The sequence below is a fragment of the Durio zibethinus genome, chromosome 1, assembly GCF_047325235.1.
Source record: "Durio zibethinus cultivar Kanyao isolate XHJ-2024 chromosome 1, ASM4732523v1, whole genome shotgun sequence".
NCBI lineage: Eukaryota > Viridiplantae > Streptophyta > Magnoliopsida > Malvales > Malvaceae > Durio > Durio zibethinus.
This window is the reverse complement of record NC_143162.1, coordinates 38,337,472-38,358,449: the sequence shown is the minus strand read 5'-3', so window position 1 is coordinate 38,358,449 and position 20,978 is coordinate 38,337,472. Positions and strand designations below refer to the sequence as shown.

At 36.9% G+C, this 20,978-nt stretch overlaps 3 protein-coding genes and 1 pseudogene across 10 annotated transcripts; 2 read left to right on the top strand and 2 right to left on the bottom strand.

Annotated features, from left to right (window-relative positions):
- Positions 1 to 1,750: 1,750 nt before the first annotated feature.
- On the top strand, positions 1,751 to 5,912 carry LOC111312925 (putative protein phosphatase 2C 27). Of its 4 annotated transcripts, none has more exons than XM_022913681.2 (5): positions 1,751 to 1,956; positions 2,610 to 2,829; positions 3,424 to 3,618; positions 4,217 to 4,437; positions 5,052 to 5,912. In XM_022913681.2, exons 2-5 carry the CDS (start codon positions 2,638 to 2,640, stop codon positions 5,605 to 5,607), a joined length of 1,164 nt encoding a protein of 387 aa, XP_022769416.2. In that variant the 5' UTR covers positions 1,751 to 1,956; positions 2,610 to 2,637; the 3' UTR covers positions 5,608 to 5,912. The 4 variants fall into 4 exon arrangements, with proteins under 4 accessions (XP_022769416.2, XP_022769414.2, XP_022769413.2 ...); XM_022913679.2 differs by having other exon boundaries at positions 2,599 to 2,829; XM_022913678.2 differs by having other exon boundaries at positions 2,487 to 2,829.
- A 762-nt stretch (positions 5,913 to 6,674) lies between these two features.
- On the bottom strand, positions 6,675 to 9,864 carry LOC111311439 (TLR4 regulator/MIR-interacting MSAP protein). 3 transcript variants are annotated; one of them, XR_002692628.2, is made up of 10 exons: positions 9,667 to 9,864; positions 9,435 to 9,461; positions 9,254 to 9,333; positions 8,511 to 8,583; positions 8,148 to 8,205; positions 7,627 to 7,678; positions 7,452 to 7,476; positions 7,283 to 7,374; positions 7,095 to 7,206; positions 6,675 to 6,962 (listed from the first exon to the last, which is right to left on the bottom strand). XR_002692628.2 is itself a non-coding variant. In XM_022910818.2 (9 exons), the coding sequence occupies exons 1-9, from the start codon at positions 9,760 to 9,762 to the stop codon at positions 6,920 to 6,922; spliced, it is 546 nt and encodes a 181-aa protein (XP_022766553.2). In that variant the 5' UTR covers positions 9,763 to 9,863; the 3' UTR covers positions 6,675 to 6,919. The 3 variants fall into 3 exon arrangements, 1 of the variants encoding a protein (XP_022766553.2); XR_002692629.2 differs by having other exon boundaries at positions 7,109 to 7,206; XM_022910818.2 differs by lacking the exon at positions 7,095 to 7,206 and having other exon boundaries at positions 9,667 to 9,863.
- A 1,043-nt stretch (positions 9,865 to 10,907) lies between these two features.
- Positions 10,908 to 13,732, top strand: LOC111312924 (F-box/kelch-repeat protein At5g42350 pseudogene; annotated as a pseudogene). The gene is made up of 2 exons (XR_016326212.1): positions 10,908 to 11,146; positions 11,661 to 13,732. The product of XR_016326212.1 is annotated as an F-box/kelch-repeat protein At5g42350 pseudogene (transcript).
- Positions 13,733 to 14,479: 747 nt separating this feature from the next.
- LOC111312923 (U-box domain-containing protein 44-like) lies at positions 14,480 to 19,105 on the bottom strand. Of its 2 annotated transcripts, none has more exons than XM_022913675.2 (4): positions 18,639 to 19,105; positions 17,422 to 17,992; positions 17,012 to 17,321; positions 14,480 to 16,286 (listed from the first exon to the last, which is right to left on the bottom strand). In XM_022913675.2, the coding sequence occupies exons 2-4, from the start codon at positions 17,974 to 17,976 to the stop codon at positions 14,710 to 14,712; spliced, it is 2,442 nt and encodes an 813-aa protein (XP_022769410.1). In that variant the 5' UTR covers positions 17,977 to 17,992; positions 18,639 to 19,105; the 3' UTR covers positions 14,480 to 14,709. The 2 variants fall into 2 exon arrangements, with proteins under 2 accessions (XP_022769410.1, XP_022769411.1); XM_022913676.2 differs by having other exon boundaries at positions 18,673 to 19,105.
- Between the last annotated feature and the right edge of the window lie 1,873 nt (positions 19,106 to 20,978).

Sequence of the window (20,978 nt, the reverse complement as noted above, 5' to 3'; positions counted from 1 at the left end):
GAAAACAAGTTAAATTAATAAGTAGTTTTATTCTGATCGGATTGTAACTATCAATTTATGCCATAGTCAATTCCAATGGTAAGTAATCACATGCTAAGACACCAGTTGAAAATAGAACAATAATGATGATTCGGATTGGGCTTATCTGTACAGAACAAATTGGAATTGTTGTACGACCCTTTGCTTGCAAGCATCACGTGGAAGATGCGCGTACACATCACTTGCAAGATCAAAATGGGGATGATTTTCATATTTTGATTTTAAAAAAAAAAATTTCTGATTGGCTGGGTGAAGTAAGGAGTAAAGTGGATGAGGATTCAGAAAGCGATCATTGCGAACCTGGGGCATGCAACTTTGTGGTCCTAACTTTTTTGGGCTTCTTCTGATTTTTTTAGCCCTTAAGACTCAACAACAGCAGCACCTGAGCCATTGGTTGCGGCCTTCGGGGTATTTTACACTTTACGACTTACGTTACGGTCTTGTCCAAAATTGGGTGAATTTGGGCTCACGTTTTGTAAGACCCAATTTGGCGACACAGACAAGAGTCGAGTTGTTGTTCTTGTATTTTGTACCCATCATTCAGGCCCACTTCAGTCCCCTTTTCGTTTTGTAAAAGGCTCAATTCAATTGGATCTGAGTGGTCCACTTGGAAATTAATAATTAATAATGATAACAACTAACATAAAAAACTGGTGAAACTTTATTTTATCTAATTGCAATAGAAGATCAGATTCAAGGTTTAACTTTGGTCTTTGGCACTCCTTAATTAATCTCTTTTTTTTTTTTTCTTTTGATAAATAAAAATATACCATCGAAATTGGTCCATGTTCACCATTTATGCTAGATTTTCTCAAGCAAAGCTGACTACCATAGAATTCTAATTTGTTTTAGACTCTTTTGAGTCTGAGCTTAATTCACGATGCAATGGACTCCTTGATTTGTTCAAACCACATGTAGTCCAAGACCACAAAGCCTTACACAAATTTGGTCTTTTTACCACAGTTAATTAATAAGATTCCAGTTAATTTAATTAATCACATTGGGTCAAAAGACATTACGACTTTAATTAATTAGTTAAGCACTAATCACTTTGTCATTAACCTAATACATATTAATTGTTTTAATTGAATTAGACTCAATCATTTTATTTATGAGTTAAATTTTAAAGTGGAAAATATTATTTATCATTTTATCTTAATTTTTTGTAAATCCTAATATAAAGAATAATTATTAATTTAATTACAATATCTTATTTATAAATTAATTAATTTACTTATAAATTGATAAATCTTACATTTGCATTTATTCCATAATCATATGATACATTAAAAAGCAGCACAAAAGTTTGAAGTGTCAAAGTAGTATGACTACGACTCTATGACTAGTTCCTAGTTCTAGACTTTTTGTTCTATCTTTGCCGAAATAACAACTTCCTTCCAATGAATGCCCGCCACGTCTGCCCGAGAATCCTAGGCTCAGTTAACGGACGTTAACGAACATAACCTCTCATCTCTTAAAGCGTTAAAAAGGCCGGACAGAGATCCAACGGCTGGGAAGCTCTGGCAGCAACTAACAACAATAATGCGCCATCAAGTCAACCAAGAGTTCCCATCAATCATTAAAAGCCACGTGGCTAAACGCCATCCTCGGCCCTCGACAGCCTAGAAGATCCACCGGATTACCTGGAATCGCCGGTGGCCAACCACATAGCACAAGAACAACAAAAACAACAAGTTCTACTTTCTTTCTCATCGTCCAATTCGCTCCTTTGAACGCCTTTTGCTTCTCTCTCTGTTTGGGGTTTTTCTCTCTTGGATCACCTTACACGAAAAAGACTAAAAAAAAGGAAAGAAAGGGAAAAAGGCAAAGCACAAAGAATCATCATATTTACCCTCTGCGAGAGTTTCTCTGCTTTTCTTCACAGCTTTCTTCAAATCGTTGGAGCTTTGTTGTTGTGTAATCTTCTGCTTCATTCCTTGTCTTTTTTTTTTTTTTTTACCTTGAATGAATATTCTGATGTTGTTGTAGTAGTTGTTTCGTCGATTTGGTGGGAATTTTTGGAGTTATGATCTGGGTTTATTTTTGGAGAAATTTTGGCAACTGCTTCAAGTTATTATAAAAAAAAAAAAAAAAAAATCCAATTTTTAGATGGTTTGCTGGATAGCTTGAAAAAAAGTAATTGAGGGCTTACTCATCATATAAAGTTTGAATTTTTTATGCTATTTGGGTAATAGTAGTTTGATCTGGGAGTTGACTATGTTTGTTGAATGTTTTAGAATTATTACAGCTTCCCACAACGAATTGATTTTCTCATATTTTTGAATTGTTGTCAAGGAACTCTGATGCGCAAAATATAAGATTCCTTCACTTCGGAATTTCTTACCTTATTTGATTGCTTGGGTGGTTTTGATTAGTTATTTTTTTTATCCGTGGACCTTTGTTTTTGTGTGAAGAAATTTAAGATTGGCTATTTTTGAATCTTCAAGCTTTGTTTGGAACATTTCTGGGAAGTTGCTATAGGAATTGGTTGTTTTGGAATCTTTTGAGAAGTTGCTCCAAGAATTTTAGAGAACGGATGGTTTTCTTATAACTTGAAAGGTTTTTTCAAGGTCTTTGATTAATGGTTGGGAAAGGAGTATGACTGCGGGTATGGATTTTTCACCTCCATTTGCAATCATAGAAGGTGGTTACACTAAGGATAATGTATCAAACATGGAAAATGAAAATTTGGATAATGTAAAACAAGTCGCTCTTGGGAAACCTCCGCGCAACCTCTCAGTTATGCACCATTGTGTGAGTTCAGCGAGGCTGATTGCTGAGGCTAATTTGGTATGTTTAATCTTACCTGATCGCTCTTTCAATCATTATGGATTTGTAGGAGCCTTAGCTTTAAGCTTTTTGAGTTAACATAGAATCTGAAAATTTATCACAAATAGTTGTACTTTATTTGGATTCTGATGGTCGAGGTTTGTTTTGCTCATAAAATCCTGCTGATTTTGTTGGGAATAAATTATATCATCCTGAAGTGGCGTTTTTAAGGCTTGTACACCTGCATTTGTACTGCATAAACTTTTGTCACTTTTCCAATTTGATCAAGTTTTAGGAGAAATAGGGATTATCTTCTGGACAAATTCCAAAACTGTTTATATTTTGTTGAAAATCATCCCCTTGAGTAAGATTTTACATTGTTTTCATTGAATTCTGTTGTATCATGCATGAAAGAAGATGAAATCAGATTTAGTAATTTCTTGCCTCTATTTTAATCAAAGTAGCTGCATGATCCCATATAATCTTTTCATCTCCTTTTCTTTCTAGTTACTGGTTCTTTCCAGTTTCCAGTAACTAGAAAGAAATTTAGTGTTTCTACTTTATCACACTTCATTTTCTGAAATGCTTCAACTAACTACTTATTTTCTTCTGTAGGAATTGGATGTTGGTATTGTAGTCCATAAGTCATCTTCTGATGAAAAACCCAAGTTTTTGCCCATGCTGAGATCAGGAAGCTGTGCTGAAATAGGACCCAAACAGCATATGGAGGATGAACACATTTGCATAGATGATCTTATTGGACATTTGGGGACAACTGCAGAGTTTCCTTCTCCAGGAGCTTTCTACGGGGTATGCATATATGGCCTGCCCAGGGTGGTTAATAAGTAATCTTTTGGTGAACATCTTAATTCTCGTTTTAAAATAGGGAACTTTGTCTAATTTATATGGCATTTAATTATGCACTTTCCTCAGACTGTTGGCACGATTGTTAGTCAGTAGTAAAAAACATGTGTCCTCATTGATATAGTAAAAAACGTGTATTTACCTTTGGTGTTTAGTATTGAGGAAGGTTTGGCTTTGGTCTTTGAAGACATTCCAATTCAAGACAAGGGAACCTGGAGATTTTAAAGTAATATTCCAGGCCAAAAAAAAAAGAGATGTAGGAACTAGGCTCATTATTGTCTCTGACATTGTAAACTGCAGTATGATCTTATTTTGCAATCTTACGTAGCAAGCAGTTTTTGAACATTACCCTATCCTTTTTCCATAGATTAATATACTTTATAATTTTTCTTTCCCTTCGATCTGCTGCCTCCTTAAAACTTGCTACTTTTTAAGGTGTCAACACACGTCAGTTTTTATTATATGTACAGTTACCATGGAAGTTGGTTTAGGAAACATGTTTGGCCAGATTTGTGAATTGATTCTTGCTAATGCATGTGGACAGGTTTTTGACGGTCATGGAGGAACAGATGCAGCTGTATTTATTAGGAATAATATCCTTAAATTCATAGTTGAAGACTCTCATTTTCCAATTTGTGTGGAGAAGGCAATCAAGACTGCTTTTCTGAAAGCCGATTATGCATTTGCAGATGCTAGTTCTCTTGATACTAGTTCTCTTGATATATACTCTGGCACCACTGCATTAACTGCACTTATTTTCGGAAGGCAATGAACCACATATCTGCGCTGCTAACGTTCCTTTTTTGACATTGTTTCCATAAATCCTCTTCTAGCAGCCTTTGTTTTGGTTTGAGATGCCCTAACATCCTGTGCATTAAGTCATTGACATAAAAAACGTATTGCATTGAAACAAGACATGGTATATTATCATTTATCAATTTTGTTCGACAAATTTAGTTGTAAGGAAAATATAGAAGAAACAGGGACAAAACGTTAAGGTTTGAAGAGTTTTCTTCTCTAACATTGCAAGCATTTCTGTAGAAGTTATAGCATGTTGACACTTGCAGCCTTGTTGAATTGAATGGGGTTCCTATACATCTTAGAAACTTAATATAGGGTTCATCATTTGAGGTTAATTAAGAAAGGGTTTACAACGTATTTTAATTGCTTAGCAAAAGCAATTTAGAGGTAGAGGAGAAATAAAACATTTGTTTATGACTCTACTTTAAGCTTCATTAGGATATGCTAGCTGTGTTTAACATTGTGCATCGATCAAACCTGAATTTATGTCTTCAATTAGTCTTTAATGTTTTGCATTCTGAAAGTCAGGATTTGGCTTCCTCTAAAGACTCTTAACATTACTTTCTCTTTCTTTATAGGAGGTTGATAATTGCAAATGCTGGGGATTGTCGAGCTGTGCTGGGAAGGCGAGGTCGAGCAATTGAAATGTCCAAGGACCACAAACCTAATTGCACATCTGAAAGATTGAGAATTGAGAAACTTGGCGGAGTCATTTATGATGGCTACCTCAATGGTCAGTTATCTGTGGCACGTGCACTTGGAGACTGGCACATGAAATGGCCAAAAGGATCTGCATGTCCTTTAAGTGCAGAGCCAGAGCTGCAGGAGGCAGACCTGAGTGAGGAGGATGAATTCTTGATAATGGGATGTGATGGGTTGTGGGATGTTATGAGCAGCCAGTGTGCTGTGACTATGGCAAGGAAAGAGCTGATGCTTCATAATGATCCTGAAAGATGCTCAAGAGAGCTTGTCAGGGAGGCACTGAAGCGCAACACTTGTGATAATTTAACAGTTATCGTGGTTTGTTTCTCTAATGATCCTCCTCCTCGAATAGAAATACCACAATCCCGTGTTCGGAGGAGCATATCAGCAGAAGGGCTAAATTTACTAAAGGGTGTGCTGGATTGTAACTGATGAAACAGAGGATGGTTGAAAGAGGTTGTGCATAAAATTTTCCTCCCAAGTAGCTGCCGCTGTCCCTTTCACAATGGCTGACATTCATCCTCACTCAGGGACATCCTTATCGAGTAAAATATGATTCTTTATTGAGTTTTTTATATCCTGTACATCTGAGATAACTCATGTTGTACCGATTGGCAGGATTCATTGTTCAACCCGTCTTTCTTTCTTCATCTGCTTACTCCTGTGTAAATATATTGAATCTTGAGAGACTCGTTGTAGCACTCTTCACTAAATCAAATAATTGCTATCATTGATCATGCGGATACATTATTAGTTAGTTTTGTCCGGGCACCCTTCCCAGTCTCGGAATGGAAGACTTTCCATAAGAACTAGCCACATGCAAATCTGATTTGTCAAAGAATTCATGAATCCAGCAAATGCCATGATGCAGGCAGTAGTTGAGTGTGTGTTTTTTTTTTTTTCACGAGTTAAAAATCGGGTGTGTCTTCCCTTGGTGTGAGAGTCTCATTACTTTGGCCTTTGGGAATCAAAGAATTTTACTTGGGACCGTCATGATTGTTATGGTGTCGAAAGGCTTGGTGTATTTTTTGGAGCACTTGGTAGAAGCAATAACAGCATTGATGTTTGCCAACAACACCTTAAAGAACCATTTAAGCTTTCGTTTCAAACCATGCAAGAAACATTTAAGCTTTCCTGTCAAACTTTGCAAGAAAGGGAAGGGTCAATTTAGTGCATGGTATAGAATATTAAATTTTATATATTTAAAAATCACATGTTATAATTTTTATGAATTAAAAATATAAAATATATTTTTTATTTTATTAAATTCATATATAATAGTTATTAAAATTTAAATAGTATCATATTTTAAAATACAAAATCCAAGAAAGAGTACTATATTACTAATATTATTTTTTTTATGTAGATTGCTTAGAAAGAATATATATATATATATATATATATATATATATATATATATGCGCAATAAACGAGCATAATCCTCTTTAAAAAAAAAAAAAAAAGGACAATCCTAGAGATATCATTTAAAAGAGCCAAAATCAAGGCAACAAATTTTGATTTGATTGATTGAGATTTGCTAGAGTCGCACGAGTAAAAAAATTGAAGTTCGAAGCAATTAACACATGATCCAAAGAGCCAAATTTTGTTTTTTAGTTTCAGAAAGGAGACTCATTTCAACAGTCAAACTACTTCGGTAATGCTGCAACAGAAGGAAACTTTTTTCCATGGAGTTAATTTGTTTATAGAATCTCTTCTCCAGATGAAGCCCGGTGATTTCAATGATTTATAACTCATCATCATCATCATCAACCTCAGAATGGCCATCACTGCACAGATAAGGAGTGGCACAGAAGTCAGAACACCAGACACCTTCAAATGAGTGCGTGCAAGTGCAACAAAAGTGAAGGATAAACTATATAAACTCAGAATTGAATAGAATTTTAGGATAAAAACAAAACTGGTTTCTGGTTACACGAAGGGAATGTATTGCAGAAATGATTGAGGACAATCCGCCCTTCATTGTCAACATATGCCTCCAAGTTCCACTTGCATTAGTTAGGTGACTTCAGGCTGAGTTACAGTTTAGACTTACAATTACGTTCCTTGAAAAGAGAGGAAAAAGAACAACAAATAAAATAATAGATACCTTAACCCGCTGCACTGCTTGCTCAAATCCTGGCACAGAACTTTGCTTACATCTCCTACCTTAATGGATCCTTTCTTTATCAATTCTGTCAACTGTATGAGTTTGATATCACAGTAAGAGTCAATATCTCACATATGTATAAGCACACAAGCAGGATTAAAGGATTCACCTCATCTTCAGTTTCCTCCAGTAACCTATACCACAATAAATACAAGGGTTAAACTTGGTTATTACAATATAGCTGGCATTTGAATAATATTATATCAAACAAACTACTGCCAAAAACTTAAAATCCATAAATGACACGTAATAAGAGGAATAGTGCAAACTCTATGCAGTCTCACCTTCCACAATAAGAGGATATATCTGTTGAGTATGCCTTAGCTTCTTGTTTATCTATCAATAAATTAAAATGCAAAAAATAGGGAAATACTTCAGAACTTAAGAAAACACTTAACTACAGAAACAAAAAGAACAAGAAACTGAGAGTATCTCTAACAACATGATAAATGTAGACGCAGCCATTAACATGAAAGTATAGAATAAAAATTGCTCGGTGAATGGTGAGGAAGAAATATGGAAATCCTAGAGATATCAAGCAAAATCCTCAGAGAGATGGGATTTGCATATGCAACTCAAGCCTCATTTATGTTAACAATATATGCAAATGAATGAATCAAAGAGCCAGCGCCTGAACTTTAGTGCCCAATATCTGATTAAGGGACCAATCAAATCTGCAGTGAAACATATGATTTAAGTATCTGTTAATGGTTATGATCGATCAAAGCCTTCACCAGCCATTTTTATGATGCAATAACCACAATTAGATTATTTATGCTAGCCATTACAGACAAAGAATCCATACCAATAGTGAGGATGTCCCAGTTATCCACTTTGATCCACTCTCTTTGGGATGAATCTATCTGCATAGTAAAAACAGATATGAACACATTTGCACCAGCATGCCTAGATAAGCTATGTCACAAAGCATTAACAAAACAGCTACCAGAGAATATGGACAATTTACATACAAACAAAAAGTGAAACTATAAATTTGTATATTTTGTCAATGCTGCCACAAGTTCAGTGTCTGTTGCTATAAGATAGTTTGATGAATATCCTGTTAATTTTCAAGGAAAACATAATATCATGTATATTTTTAAACCCGTGTTCTCCAAAGATAGCATGGAACAAATGTAAGGAAAAATACAGTCCAAGTAAGAGCTACCTTTTCAAGAGTGTAATCTTGCATTTTTTCACAAAGCCCATCCAAAAGTTCAACAGCTCTAAGCTCACTCATCCTGATAAAACAAAGATAAAATGTTTGGAAAAAGCTATCACTTATTAACCATTAATGAAGAGTAAGGATTCCTGCTTCAGGTGCCATACCTATGCAATCACCATCAACGATCAAACAGATATAAGTAGCAATGAATTTGTGCCACCCATCAAATAGACGTGCTTTATTTAAAAAATCCATTTTGAAACCCATTACTCAGATGGAATTATAGCAAACCAAAAACATCATCTTAGATTTTATTGCGTGTATAAAATACAAGTCTCAAATGGCAGAGCTGAGCCTTTGGTCATATCCAATCAACAGTAAGTGATTTTCATAACAAAAGGTGAATGCCATAAATGTCAGCTACTGGTCCTTGTTAAAATGTTGATAGTCAACTTTCTACCCAATTTTCAGTACAAGTTTGTGTTGAGTGATTCCTCTCTTAATCAGTTTCTGTTCAATGTTTCACTTAATTCTATTGCTTTCTTTTACTACCATGTTTGATCTTTCACTCATTTTGTTTTTATTGATACAGGTTCAAGCTTTTTGCAGTCAATCTTCAACCCTAATCCCAACAGCAAAGAAGGAAGGGAAAATTCCTTCTAATTCAATTTCTGGATTAAGAATTTGCAATGTTGGTTTCCCAGAAATGAGAAAACTGAAAAGAGGTGTTGAAATAATTGTTATACCTGTAATCAATGACCTTTCCTTGGCGTTGACCTTTGGAGTCCAAACGATGTCTCATATCCAAATGGTTCCTTGGTTTTTCCTACAAATAATAATAGTATTAATTACGAAATTACTGCTGAATTTGCTGAAAGAGGGAGCAAAGGGCATGTAGAAGAGAAGTCCTTGATTCTTAGATCTTACCTTCGAGAGTTGAATCTCTAGCTCTGCCTGCAAAACACCCAACAAAATTATTTTAAAAAAATCCTAAAATTAGACTTGTTCATGGTTTAGTTACAATTTTCTATTTTTTTCTGAAACAATGATGGATTAATGTGACTGTGATTGAAACAGCAAAATTTTCATCGACGTTTGGAAAGGGCAAAATTGGGATGGGACTTAGGAGGAGAGAAAGACTATATAAATATAAAATTACCGCAACGGCATTGCAAGCAGCACAGTTGTCATCGATGCAAGCGGCGATAGAGATAATGGAGAAGATGGAAACGAGCCAGAACAGGGAGCGTGCCATATCCGGTCTTGTTAAATGTTCTCGACTCTTCCTTTTGCACGCTATATTGATTGTTGAGCAACTTGAATTGAGTTGGGAGCCTGGATCTGGGGTCTGGCCTTTACAAGCATTAAAATGGGACTTTTTGAAATGGGCCATTACCACCAGTGAACATGGAAGCATTTTTTTTTTTTTTAATTTTAAATTATTATTATTATGTAAGTAAGCAAAAATATTAATTATTTTAAAAAATATGTTATTACATAATAATTAAGTATTAATTGATTTAGTGGTACAAAGAAAGTTCTATAACCTTAAGGTTTTAAGTTTCAATTTTTGTATAATTTTAATTATTTAATTATATTTTAATTTATTAATTGATTATCTAGTGATATAGTATATATTGAGATAATAATTTGTTATAATTATAAATTTTTTACATATAATTCAAATAAAATATTCTCTACCAAAAAAAATTGAATTTAAAATTTATATTTAAAATTTGATTCAAATTTACATTAAATCGCGTGAACATAAAAAGCATAGTTAAAAATATAAATAATTCAAGTTATTTATAAATTATTCAAATTTAAATAAAAAAATATAAACTTAATTTATTTGTAATTGAATCCAGCTTAATTATTTGAGTAACGAATTAACTCAAATTTGAATAATTTAATACATAAGTCAAGAGGCTCGTGAACAACATCAGATTTTAATTTTTTAATATACATATATATACACGCATCACGGCTAATTCGGCCGCGGACAAATCCGTCGAGACGGCTCCGTTGGAAGAGGTACTTAGGTCCACACATCTAACCACCGTGGAAATTTGAACGCCACTCTCACGCCGAGCTTTTCGCTTTGTCAATCACCCTCACCCACTACTGCAAAAGTAAACCTCACACGTGCCTCCAACGTGCTCTAATTAAAGCACCGAACCGAACCGATTTTTCATATCGGTTTTCAGATTAAAAAGGAAACCAAAGGATAACGGGCTGTCACCCTAAAAAGCTCACAACCGCTGTATCAATGAGCCCCGAGCCCACAACACATCTTCAAAATTGGTGCTCTAGGCGATAGACGGCTGTGATATGATTTGCATGATAAGCGTTGAGGAAGAGATGGTATAAGATGGAAACTTGACTGGAAGAAGAATACTTGCACAAAAGGAAAGCAGAGCATTGCAAAAGGGAAAGCTAATAGCTGATGGGTCGCTTTACCAATTCAAGCCCGACCAACCAAACACTCATTTTTGTCGGTTAAGTTTCTCTGGATTCAAACCTTTACAAATCCTAATCATCGATCCCTTTCTCTTTAATTATTTTCATCATTCGTTTTCGCTTTTCTCGATTGCAACTCTGATTTCTTCTTCGGAGCCTCGAATTTTCATTCTGGCAATGTAAGTCCCTTGCTTTTGTCTCGCTTGTTTTTATTTTAGCACTGCAATTGATTTCAGGTTCTGGAATTTAGGTTTATTAGATTAGTACTAGTAATTTACATTGGAATGATAGGAGAAACAAAATCTACCAAGCTCGTTAGCATCTGCTTCATTGTAGCTGAATTCTACCGTAATTTATTGCTGTCGGCATGTGTTTCTGGAAGTAAAATGTAATGGTATTTATTGTGGTTCTTATTTTGCTTTTACATCATCAATTTCAATTTGCTTGCTTTCATGTGTCTTTGCCTTTGTTTTTCTGATTCTTTTTGAAAAGTCTCGTGATTCAAATCAAGTTTGGATATATGTCTGCTTTGACTCTTTGTTCACTGATTAACATGTTTACTAGCAGTACTAGGCAGGCAAGGGTTCCTCCCTGTCTTGTTTTAGAATTACTATTTCATGGCTTTGTGTTTAATATTTCCCCCTTTTCTGCGAGCGTCCTTGGCTGCAACATCATCAGCTTTTTTTCTTGTAGATGGCAAGAGTGTAAGTAACCAAAATGCAGCTAACAAGATAGAAATGGGTGTGCACCTTCGCATGCCCAAAGGTGGAAACCATAATGTTTGCTGATAGTGTGAGTGGGGAGGAGTCACTTCGTCAGGATTTTGAGGCTCTGACTGTGTCAAAACGTCTTGTGAGGAGTGTTAGCCAGAAATTGAGGAAAAAAAACCATAGAGGTGAAGGGGAGGAAGAAGATAAGGCAAGAGGGGTTTCTGTGAAATGTCTTACTCTATATGGTAGAGGAGGTGGTTGCAAAGTGGGTGCTGATACCAGTGAGGGATTTGGTCATCCGAGTAGCAGGAGAAGGTCAAGTGCCAGTGAAGAAGGGAAGGTGTACAAAACGATTTGTGGTACCGAGGACAATAATTTTGATTGCTTCTCATATGGGGTGAAGGAGAAGTTTTGGAAGAAAAACAGTAGAAAAGACTTAGAAATTGAGGAATCGATACGAAACAGCAGGATGCATATCTTTCTTCCAGATGACATTCTAGAGATGTGCTTGGTGAGACTACCACTGGCTAGTCTTATGAATGCACGCCTTGTGTGCAAGAAATGGAGACACTTGACTACAACCCCTCGGTTTTTGCAGATGAGACAAGAAGGATCATATCAGAACCCATGGTTGTTTCTTTTTGGTGCTGTTAAGGATGGCTTTTACTCTGGGGAGATACATGCACTGGATGTGTCTCAAGATCAATGGCATAGGATTGGTGCTGATATTCTCAAAGGAAGGTTCATGTTCTCAGTTGCTAGCATCCAGGATGATGTTTATATTGTTGGAGGTCGTTCAAGCCTAAGCAACTTTGGGAGGGTGGATAGGAGCTCATTCAAGACACATAAAGGTGTATTGGTCTTTAGCCCTCTCACCAAATCTTGTCGTAAAGTTTCATCTATGAGGTATGCTAGATCTATGGCTATACTAGGAATATCTGAGGTCAGTTCAGATTTCTTGGTCATTCAAAGCCATCAGAATCGACATGATAGGTGGTTTCCCAGATCACGTGTTGGTGGGGTGTCAGATGTTTATGAGGATCCACACAGGCTTTCACTTAGACTACAGTACAGAAATGCTTTTGATGAAAATGAACCTTCATTGTTACCTGATAGAAAATCATTCAAGTTTATTAGACAAAGAAGTGAACAATCGAATACAAAGGGTTTTAAAAGATTTGTGTTGATTGCTGTTGGAGGTCTTGGATCTTGGGATGAGCCACTGGATTCTGGAGAAATCTATGATTCTGTATCCAATAAATGGACTGAAATCCAAAAACTGCCTATAGATTTTGGGGTTGTTTGTGCTGGGGTTGTTTGTAAAGGGATGTTTTATGTATGCTCTGAGAGTGACAAGTTAGCGGGTTATGACATAGAAAGAGGCTTCTGGATTGGAATCCAAGCCTCCACATTTCCTCCCCGTGTTCATGAGTATTACCCAAAACTTGTGTCTTGTAATGGTTGCTTGTTTATGCTCTCCGTCTCTTGGTGTGAGGGGGATGGGCAAATTGGTCAAAGAAACAAGGCCGTGAGAAAATTGTGGGAGCTAGATCTGATGTGTCTTACATGGACTGAGGTCTCAGTACATCCTGATGCTCCAATGGACTGGAACCCTGCTTTTGTTGCTGACAGGAACTTAATATTTGGGGTTGAAATGTTCAAAATATTTGGTCAGGTGTTGGATTTCTGTACTGTGTTTGATGTGTCTGATAAGAGGATGAATTGGAACCATATTTCCAGGAATCACATGGCTCACGAATTAGATGCTTCTTCTTGCATGAGTAAGACAATAGCGGTGCTACATCTATAATTTCTTTGTAGTACACTGTAATTCAATCAGAAAATTTTAAAACATTATTGCTCGTTTAAGGATTTTGAGCGTATATTTCAACCCATGAATGTCATATTTATTTCTCTTGAATTTCCACAATTTGTAGAATGGCGACTTCCTCTGCTTTCTAGTTCTTAATCAGTCTTAGTAAAGGTACTGTTACATGTAGTCTTCGTTGTAATTTCTTCACCATTGTTCATAAATTGATTATGCATTTTTCATCATGTTTCTTTTGCATGTATAATAAATTTTCCTCCTTGTTCATTCACTCATGTTATTGTTTATTGTTTACTTTGATCTAGTTGTGACAATTATTTGTTGAAAAGTAGAAAGGAATCTGAAAGCTCAATGGTTCTTGAATTTGGAAATTTAAGGATTGATGGCAATGCTAACTATCACATGCTATCCTGTTGGGAGTCCATTAAATGAACTTACCTGCGTCTAATTTCTGATACAAGTGATACGAATATCTAAAAACTTAATTTGGAAACATTCTGTCTACTTGTGAGAAAAGATAAAGAAAAGAAGCCATCCCGTTGCCTAGGTACCGTAATCCTTTTGAATAAAAATACACATAGGTAAGTTTTTAGTATATAATTCTAGCCTTGGACTGATCTGACTGAATATATGATGAACACATCATCTACATACGGGAATCCACTGCTATAGTTAAACCTAGAGACGGAATCTTTGCTATGATGGATATCCGCCTTCAAGCTTCTGCAACTCTTTTTCAGTCAAAACTTTTCTCCCCCATCTGTGTTCAAAGTTATGCGCGCTATCAGTGAAAATAAATAACAATAATAAAAAAAAAGGTTCCTACTTGCTGTAATCCATTACTAGTTACTAATCAACATCAACCACCGAATTTTGTTTGAAGCAAAGGACTTAATATTATAAAAGGCCACAAACGGCGTAACCAGAAACTCAGGAGGCATTTAAAAAAAAAAATCACTAAAGGCCCATACCACTCAATGCCAAAACAATTGTAGTTCGTATAAAGAAATGAAGGACAATGAAAATAGCATCATTAAGAACAAATGAACAACTTCTTGAAAACCTCTACAAAGTGGGAAATCCATATACAGCAATATCTACTTGCAGCTTAATGCCTTGTTGCAAAACTATCCATGTATGGGACTGAAACAGCTTTTGGCAAAGGATGAACTACATACACTCGCCCAATTATGAATACAGGAATCTATCCCATGTTTGGAAAAATTCCAGAAAAGTTTGGGATCTTATCAACGTGCTTCAGGGCAGACTCAGCAATCTGCCGGGTTCTGTAGTCAGCATGGTGGAAGGCATCAACAAGTGCAGTGCTCACATTTTGATCTCCAGAAACTTCATACGCTATATCATCAGTTCGTAAAAGTCTCTCAACCACCCAAACTGCTCTTCTCCTCAAGTTCTCTGTTCGTTTCTCAAGTAACACGTCAAGTATTGGCTTAATACCCTCTGCATCACACAAAACCATCACTCCTTGCTCAATATCAACTCCATCATCCAACAACGTGGAAAGTGCTGCAAGTGCTGCTTCAACCACCTTCTCATTTGTATGGTCCAAGAGAGCAACCAACTTATGCACAGCCTGTCCTTCCAAAAGACAAAAGCTCTCTCTAAGTGAACATGTTCCCCGGTGGACCCGGCACAATCCTGTTATGACAGCCTGTTTGTTGAAACATGGAAAGATAGTGGCACAAAAACCAGGTGCTGGCAACTCTGGCAATCTCGTCAAATTTTTGGATTCTTTAGATAAGTTCTCCAAAGCAGCAGCAGAAACCATCTGCACATTGTCAAGACCATTGGTCTGAAGCAAGTCAATGAATAACACTGCAAGACCATGCTCACGGCAAAGGGCAACAGCATCAGGCTCATCTGACAAGACAAAAGTAACCCTTGCAAGCACACGAACAAGTCCTTCAAGGAATGGAGTTACAAAGCGGGTGCCTCTAATCTCTCCTTGCCTGATCTTGACAACTCTAGAAATGATCAACTGAAAAGCACCTTCATCTAGCATTTGCCGTGTGAGGCCCAAATCCCTCTCTGGAAGTTCAGCTAAGAGGCCAGCAGCAGCTGCCTGTTCTTCAGAAATGCCCGTATTTTCTGATATGACTCTAATTAGGCCGCCGAGCTGCCCGACTGTGCCACGTAGTGCATCTGCTAATTCCTGACCCATGTGAGGAGAGAGGTTCTGGAGTAGTTTTATGGCTGCCATTCGCAAATCTTTCTGGGGAACCTCAATAAACTGAACCAAACTGATGGTAGCCCCAGAGCTTTTAATTGCAGCAACAACATTCAGAACTGTTGTCGGAGAACTAGTGAGCCCAACGAGAACTTGAAGAAGTTTGCACTCAATTGGTGGACCAGTGTTGCTGATTAGATGAAGTAATTTATGTACATTGTCTTCTGAAACAAGAGTCTGGTGGTCCGGCCCAATAGGGATGGAGTCTACATCAAATCCCGAGTTTACTACATTGGCTAGAATTGTGGCGGAGACCTCTTTCAGTCGCATGGGAAGCTGATTGGCACCAACAGTAAAGAGGTCCTTGACAAGAGGGGGAAGTATCCCTGCCTCAAGCAACACCTTGGAACTTGCCTCATAAGATGAAATTTGATTAAGGGCCTTCAGAGCAGCTTCTCTTGATTGCATGCTACCACTTTTCATGATATTGATTAGAGATGCACCTACAGTTCTTGCAACATGGACTTTCACATCATTATTCAAAACCAACTCACCAAGATATGCAGCCATGGAAAGCTTTGTTTCTGGCGGGCCTGCAGCAATACCATATTACATTAACTATAGAAATACAGCAATGTACAAGATTAGAATGGATATTTCAGAAGTCAAACACAAAGGACTACCAGCTTAGCACAAAAACAAAATCCTGCTGCCGGGTGTCGGCCAATTGGGAAGATTACTACTCCTATTACAAAGATGCAGTTGAAGTTTACTACAAATATGAAATACCCCCTGAACTAAAGAGATAGAGGGTTGCAGATATAGACAACAAAGTGAATGTTTAAAAAGTTCAAGACAAGCTAACATCAAAAATCAATTTAGAAGATCATTTAGCATCCAAGCCAAAGCAAAAAACCAGGTCTCGTATATGAAATTGCTCAAACATATTTGTCAGGAGCTGGGCAGATATTTTTCACAACTTCATGATTTAAAATGGAGAAGATTCCCCAAAAGCAGGCAAAATTTCATCCCAGAGTGAGAAGCAGAGAAATAACTAGCAAGTTTCAGGGTCAGGACAAACAAACTAAGGACTATGTATGAACACTAGAAGCAATGACTACTACATAAAAAAATCTAAACTGACAAATAACACAATGATGAGCATGTCAGCATGATGCTATATAAAAAAAGAACATAAAATTTTCAATGAAACAAGAACAAAGCCAAAAGTACATGACGACACCAAAAAATTGAGGGAGGACCAGTATGCTTGAAACAAGTTTGAAAAAACATAAAAATATCAAGGAGAGAGCAACACCTTCAAGAATCTGGGTCAAAAGAGGCTGCAATCTACCATTTTCAGCCATCTGTCTGACATTGTTCTCACACTTTTCCAGATTTTCTAGAGTTTTATCGGCTTTCTCAACAGTCAAAACATTCTCAGATTTGCTGCTTGTCATTCCAACTAATATAAGAATTGCTCCATTAATTGAACCAATCTTCTCACACAAAGCTTCAGATTTTGAAAGTTCATACAGCAAAGAGACAGCCTCTTCCCTCTCCTTGGACTGTTCATGAGACAAGAACTTAACTATTGTGCGCACAGTGTCCCCCTCAGCCAATATTGCCTGAAAAAGCAAGCATAACTAGTTAATAATCCAATCCTGGATGCATATATGACAACGATGTGATTGTCACTCTACAGGAAAACATCAAACCTAGAACAACCTTATTATCTGCATCTTCCTCAACCACTACTTGGAGTGTCTCCAATGCTTTGCACCGAACTTTACGGCTGCTGCTCTTTAGCATGTCAACAATCATAGGTATTAGATCAGCATTGCGGACAACATGCTTATTGGATCGATTTTTTTGGCAGATGTGCTGGATGTACTTCAGGGACAGCAGAACATCATTTTCTGAACTGCCTATATTTAATGATCTCCGAGCCATATCAAGCTGCGCAGCTTCATTCCTGGTAGTCCACTCTTCAATGGTGTTCCGCAATGCAATACTAGGGTTTAGATCTGAACTTTTCAGTTCTTTTAGGGTCAATGGGCAAACCAGCTTCCTTCCACTTTCCCTGCATTCCTTGAACCACTTTTCAATTGCTTCACGTTCAAATGTTTGCCCATTTTCTAACGTCACAGGGTCATGCATAACTTGCTTCGTCAAAGGGCAAACAAATGCATCATAAATAGGCTCTATGTGCAGTCTCTCGAAATAATGGCTCTCATCTGACTGGCTGCCAGGGTCATAACTTCCGTCCCAGCTCCCAGCCATCTGACTAATATAGTCACTGCAAAAAAATTGTAAAATTTCTTAATAAAAAAAGCAGCTTATTGAAATATTAACAGAGACAATAAAAATTGCAATAACCAATGAGATAACAATCATGAGAAAGAATCCAGAAGACAATTAAAAACAGCACAATCAAAGTTCAAGGGTTCAACCAAAATCAAGGAGCTACTAGGTCACAGCAAAACAGTGCTATGCTTTGATATGAACAGGAGAGTATGCTAAATATGATTCCAATTTCAGGCTCCATTAGCATGCCGAGGTGATGCAGAAGACTAGGGAAATTTAGAATAAACATTTATGTGCTTGTCCAGAAATGGTTGCTTTACAATTAAGAAGCCAAGTTGTAGTTCTCTAGAATCATGGAAATATAGCATCACAGGACACCAGCAAGACATGAAAATGAAAAGAATCGATAAGAGAATCTCATCTCAAACCAAAACCATAATTTACAAATCTAAATTAAGTGAGTCGAATGAGCACGGAATTTAGATTAGAATCTAATTGCGACCCATTAACGTCTTGAAATCGAACCAAATAAAAGGAACTAAATTTAAAATTAGAAAAAAATGAACTTTTCGTTCCAGCAACTCACAGCTGATAAAAAGAGAAATAATAGAAACAAGAATAAGAGGAAACAATCATACCCTGTTGAATTTGAAGAGAGATAAAAAGGAATACCAAGGATGGCTTTGGCAAAACCCTAGTTCAAGTTGGAAGAGTCCCAGAAAAACTCTTGTTGGATTACAGGAGAGAAGTAGATTCTTCCCATAAGTTGTTTTCCTTCCATGAAATGATTAAAATTCCCAACTTTGAAAGGAATTTGATTAGGGTTTGGTTCTTGATGTTCGAAGTGGTGATGAGGGTTTTGGCTGAGAAGAGAAAATAGGAATAGGAACAAACAAAAGAAACCGTGCAGAAAATTAAATTATGAAAAATATTTAACAAAAAATTTTGAAAACCATTATATAATAGTTGGAAGAGAGAAAACGTTGACTCCAAAACGATCAGTCATCTCGTCTGCCAAAGAGAGAGAGAGAGAGAGAGAGAGAGAGAGAGGGCGTGTGGAGGCACCAACTCATCATTCAACCCCCTGTGAACCCACCCCAGCCCCATCATCATCCGCGCTTCAAAAGCATGAAAAATATTTGCATTTTTTCCTTTTTTTTTTTTCCTTATTTTAAAACTATACAATATTGATGTCACCGTCTGCAACAGTGGAGGGAGGGTCCTTTATTTTGCCGGTTATAAAAAAAAAAAAAAAAAAAAAAGGCGGGGAGACTTCAATACGCTGCGTTTGCTACACTTCGAGTGGTTGCTGTACAAGTCAGAAGTAGAAATATCAAATCTCAAAGATGGGTTCGAGTTGACGGACAAACTCAACTTTCAAGTCCGCACTTGTTAAATTTTAATCTACAAGTCAAAATTTTCTTCGTTTAGTTGATCGATCAAATTTGGTAAAAGCTACACGGTTTGGGCTGGAGACTTGGACCCTCGTATGGTCTTGGTCCCTATAATGAGCCCCAAAATCAATAATTAAATAAAACTCTCCATGTAATGTAAATTGAAAACAACAACTTTACTAATTTCCAGAACAAGTCAAGATTCATAATTAAATTATATCAGTCCACATACATAATCATCCTGAAAATTGGAGCCTTGCTAGCTAGCTTTGGCTTTGCAAGAAAGGGGAGCCAATCTATTTCCGTTTCTGTCCTGTTTCTCACAGTACTTACAAAATTTCAGTTCAGAAATTATAAGTAGAAAAAAATTTCTTAAAGTTTGGCAATAAGGTAAAAAAAAAAAAAAAAGTGGTTTGATGAATAATTAAGGATTATGACGAGACAAAGAGAAGGCTTTTGGGATCGATAGATCATCACACAAACACTGGTGAGCGGTGAGGCTCGAGCCTTCGTTGAGGCAACCGAGCTCGACTATTTGACGACGATGGTTGTGCTACGAAATAAAGTCAGGAGTTTTTTCTTTATTATATCATTCATTATTGAGGATTTTCTTTCCAAAAATAAAATAAATGGCCCGCTATTTCGTGAGGTAAAAGTACGACGCGTGAATGCTCATATTATAGCACATTGGATTTGGAATGAAGGAATCAGATTTTGGGCCTACATCCACGATATTGGGTTTATGAGCCTTTGAGTGAGATCTATTATGCATGGGCTTTGCAAGGTCTCTGCTCTCTACTTTCTTGTGGTAAAAGAGCAATGAGTCCAGGGACGGGAAGAGGACAGAGGGCTGGGATCCATCATTCATTTAATTTTACGTGGACTATATTAAAAAAGAAAAAGAGGCCCATTGGCCTTGTAATGGCCAACTAGCCCAATGTTCTAGAATGCAACCCAACCTCGTACTGGTTTCAGTTCGAAGGAGTTGGGAGTTACTTGTTAGACAAGTGCAAGAAAGAAGAAAGAAGGAAAATGTTTCTGGGTTTAGGAAGATGAGAGTAGAACAGGAAACGCCAAGCTTGGAGAATGGGAAAAAACAAGAAGAAAAAGAAGAATCAGTAACAGTCGAAGAACAACCACAAGAAGCAGAAGAAGTAGAAGAGAATGCAAATGTTTTGCATTTAAATATATCAAACTAGACTAGAGACATAACCTAGACTTACCAGGGCCAAGAACTACAATGGTTGAAGGCCAACTGCTTCAAAGTTCAAACTACCAAAATGGTGATGAATGGGGTAAGCATACAACGTGGCATAAGCAGCCCCGCCCGCGTGGATCAACGTCTTTTGCAAGATTACAAAAGAATGCAAAACAGGAGTCCGTAGGCGCTCCGACACATGTACCACTTGGTAGAGCAAACTTGCTTCATTCAGTTCATGCTCCAATTCCAATGTCGACTACGGACAAGATTATTAATCCCCATATATCATTTGGCTGGCGAGCAAACACAACGCCACTTCAGTTCCCAGCACCAGCAAATGCAGCCAAGCTAACAAAATTATCGTAATTCCTAACCAAACAGTA

Bases quoted from the DNA above. Each gene is read 5' to 3' on its own strand.
- LOC111312925 (XM_022913681.2), top strand. From the start codon at position 2,638: ATGACTGCGGGTATGGATTTTTCACCTCCATTTGCAATCATAGAAGGT. The intron at 3,619-4,216 runs GTATGCATATAT...GCATGTGGACAG, and splicing joins CTCCAGGAGCTTTCTACGGG to GTTTTTGACGGTCATGGAGG. The intron at 4,438-5,051 runs GCAATGAACCAC...CTTTCTTTATAG, and splicing joins ACTGCACTTATTTTCGGAAG to GAGGTTGATAATTGCAAATG.
- LOC111311439 (XM_022910818.2), bottom strand. From the start codon at position 9,762: ATGGCACGCTCCCTGTTCTGGCTCGTTTCCATCTTCTCCATTATCTCT. The intron at 7,679-8,147 runs GTATGGATTCTT...ATTTATTGATAG, and splicing joins CTGGGACATCCTCACTATTG to ATAAACAAGAAGCTAAGGCA. The intron at 7,477-7,626 runs GTGAGACTGCAT...ATTGTGGTATAG, and splicing joins ATATCCTCTTATTGTGGAAG to GTTACTGGAGGAAACTGAAG.
- LOC111312923 (XM_022913675.2), bottom strand. From the start codon at position 17,976: ATGGCTGGGAGCTGGGACGGAAGTTATGACCCTGGCAGCCAGTCAGAT. The intron at 17,322-17,421 runs GTTGTTCTAGGT...TTGCTTTTTCAG, and splicing joins AGGAAGATGCAGATAATAAG to GCAATATTGGCTGAGGGGGA. The intron at 16,287-17,011 runs GTGTTGCTCTCT...GTATTGCTGCAG, and splicing joins TTTGACCCAGATTCTTGAAG to GCCCGCCAGAAACAAAGCTT.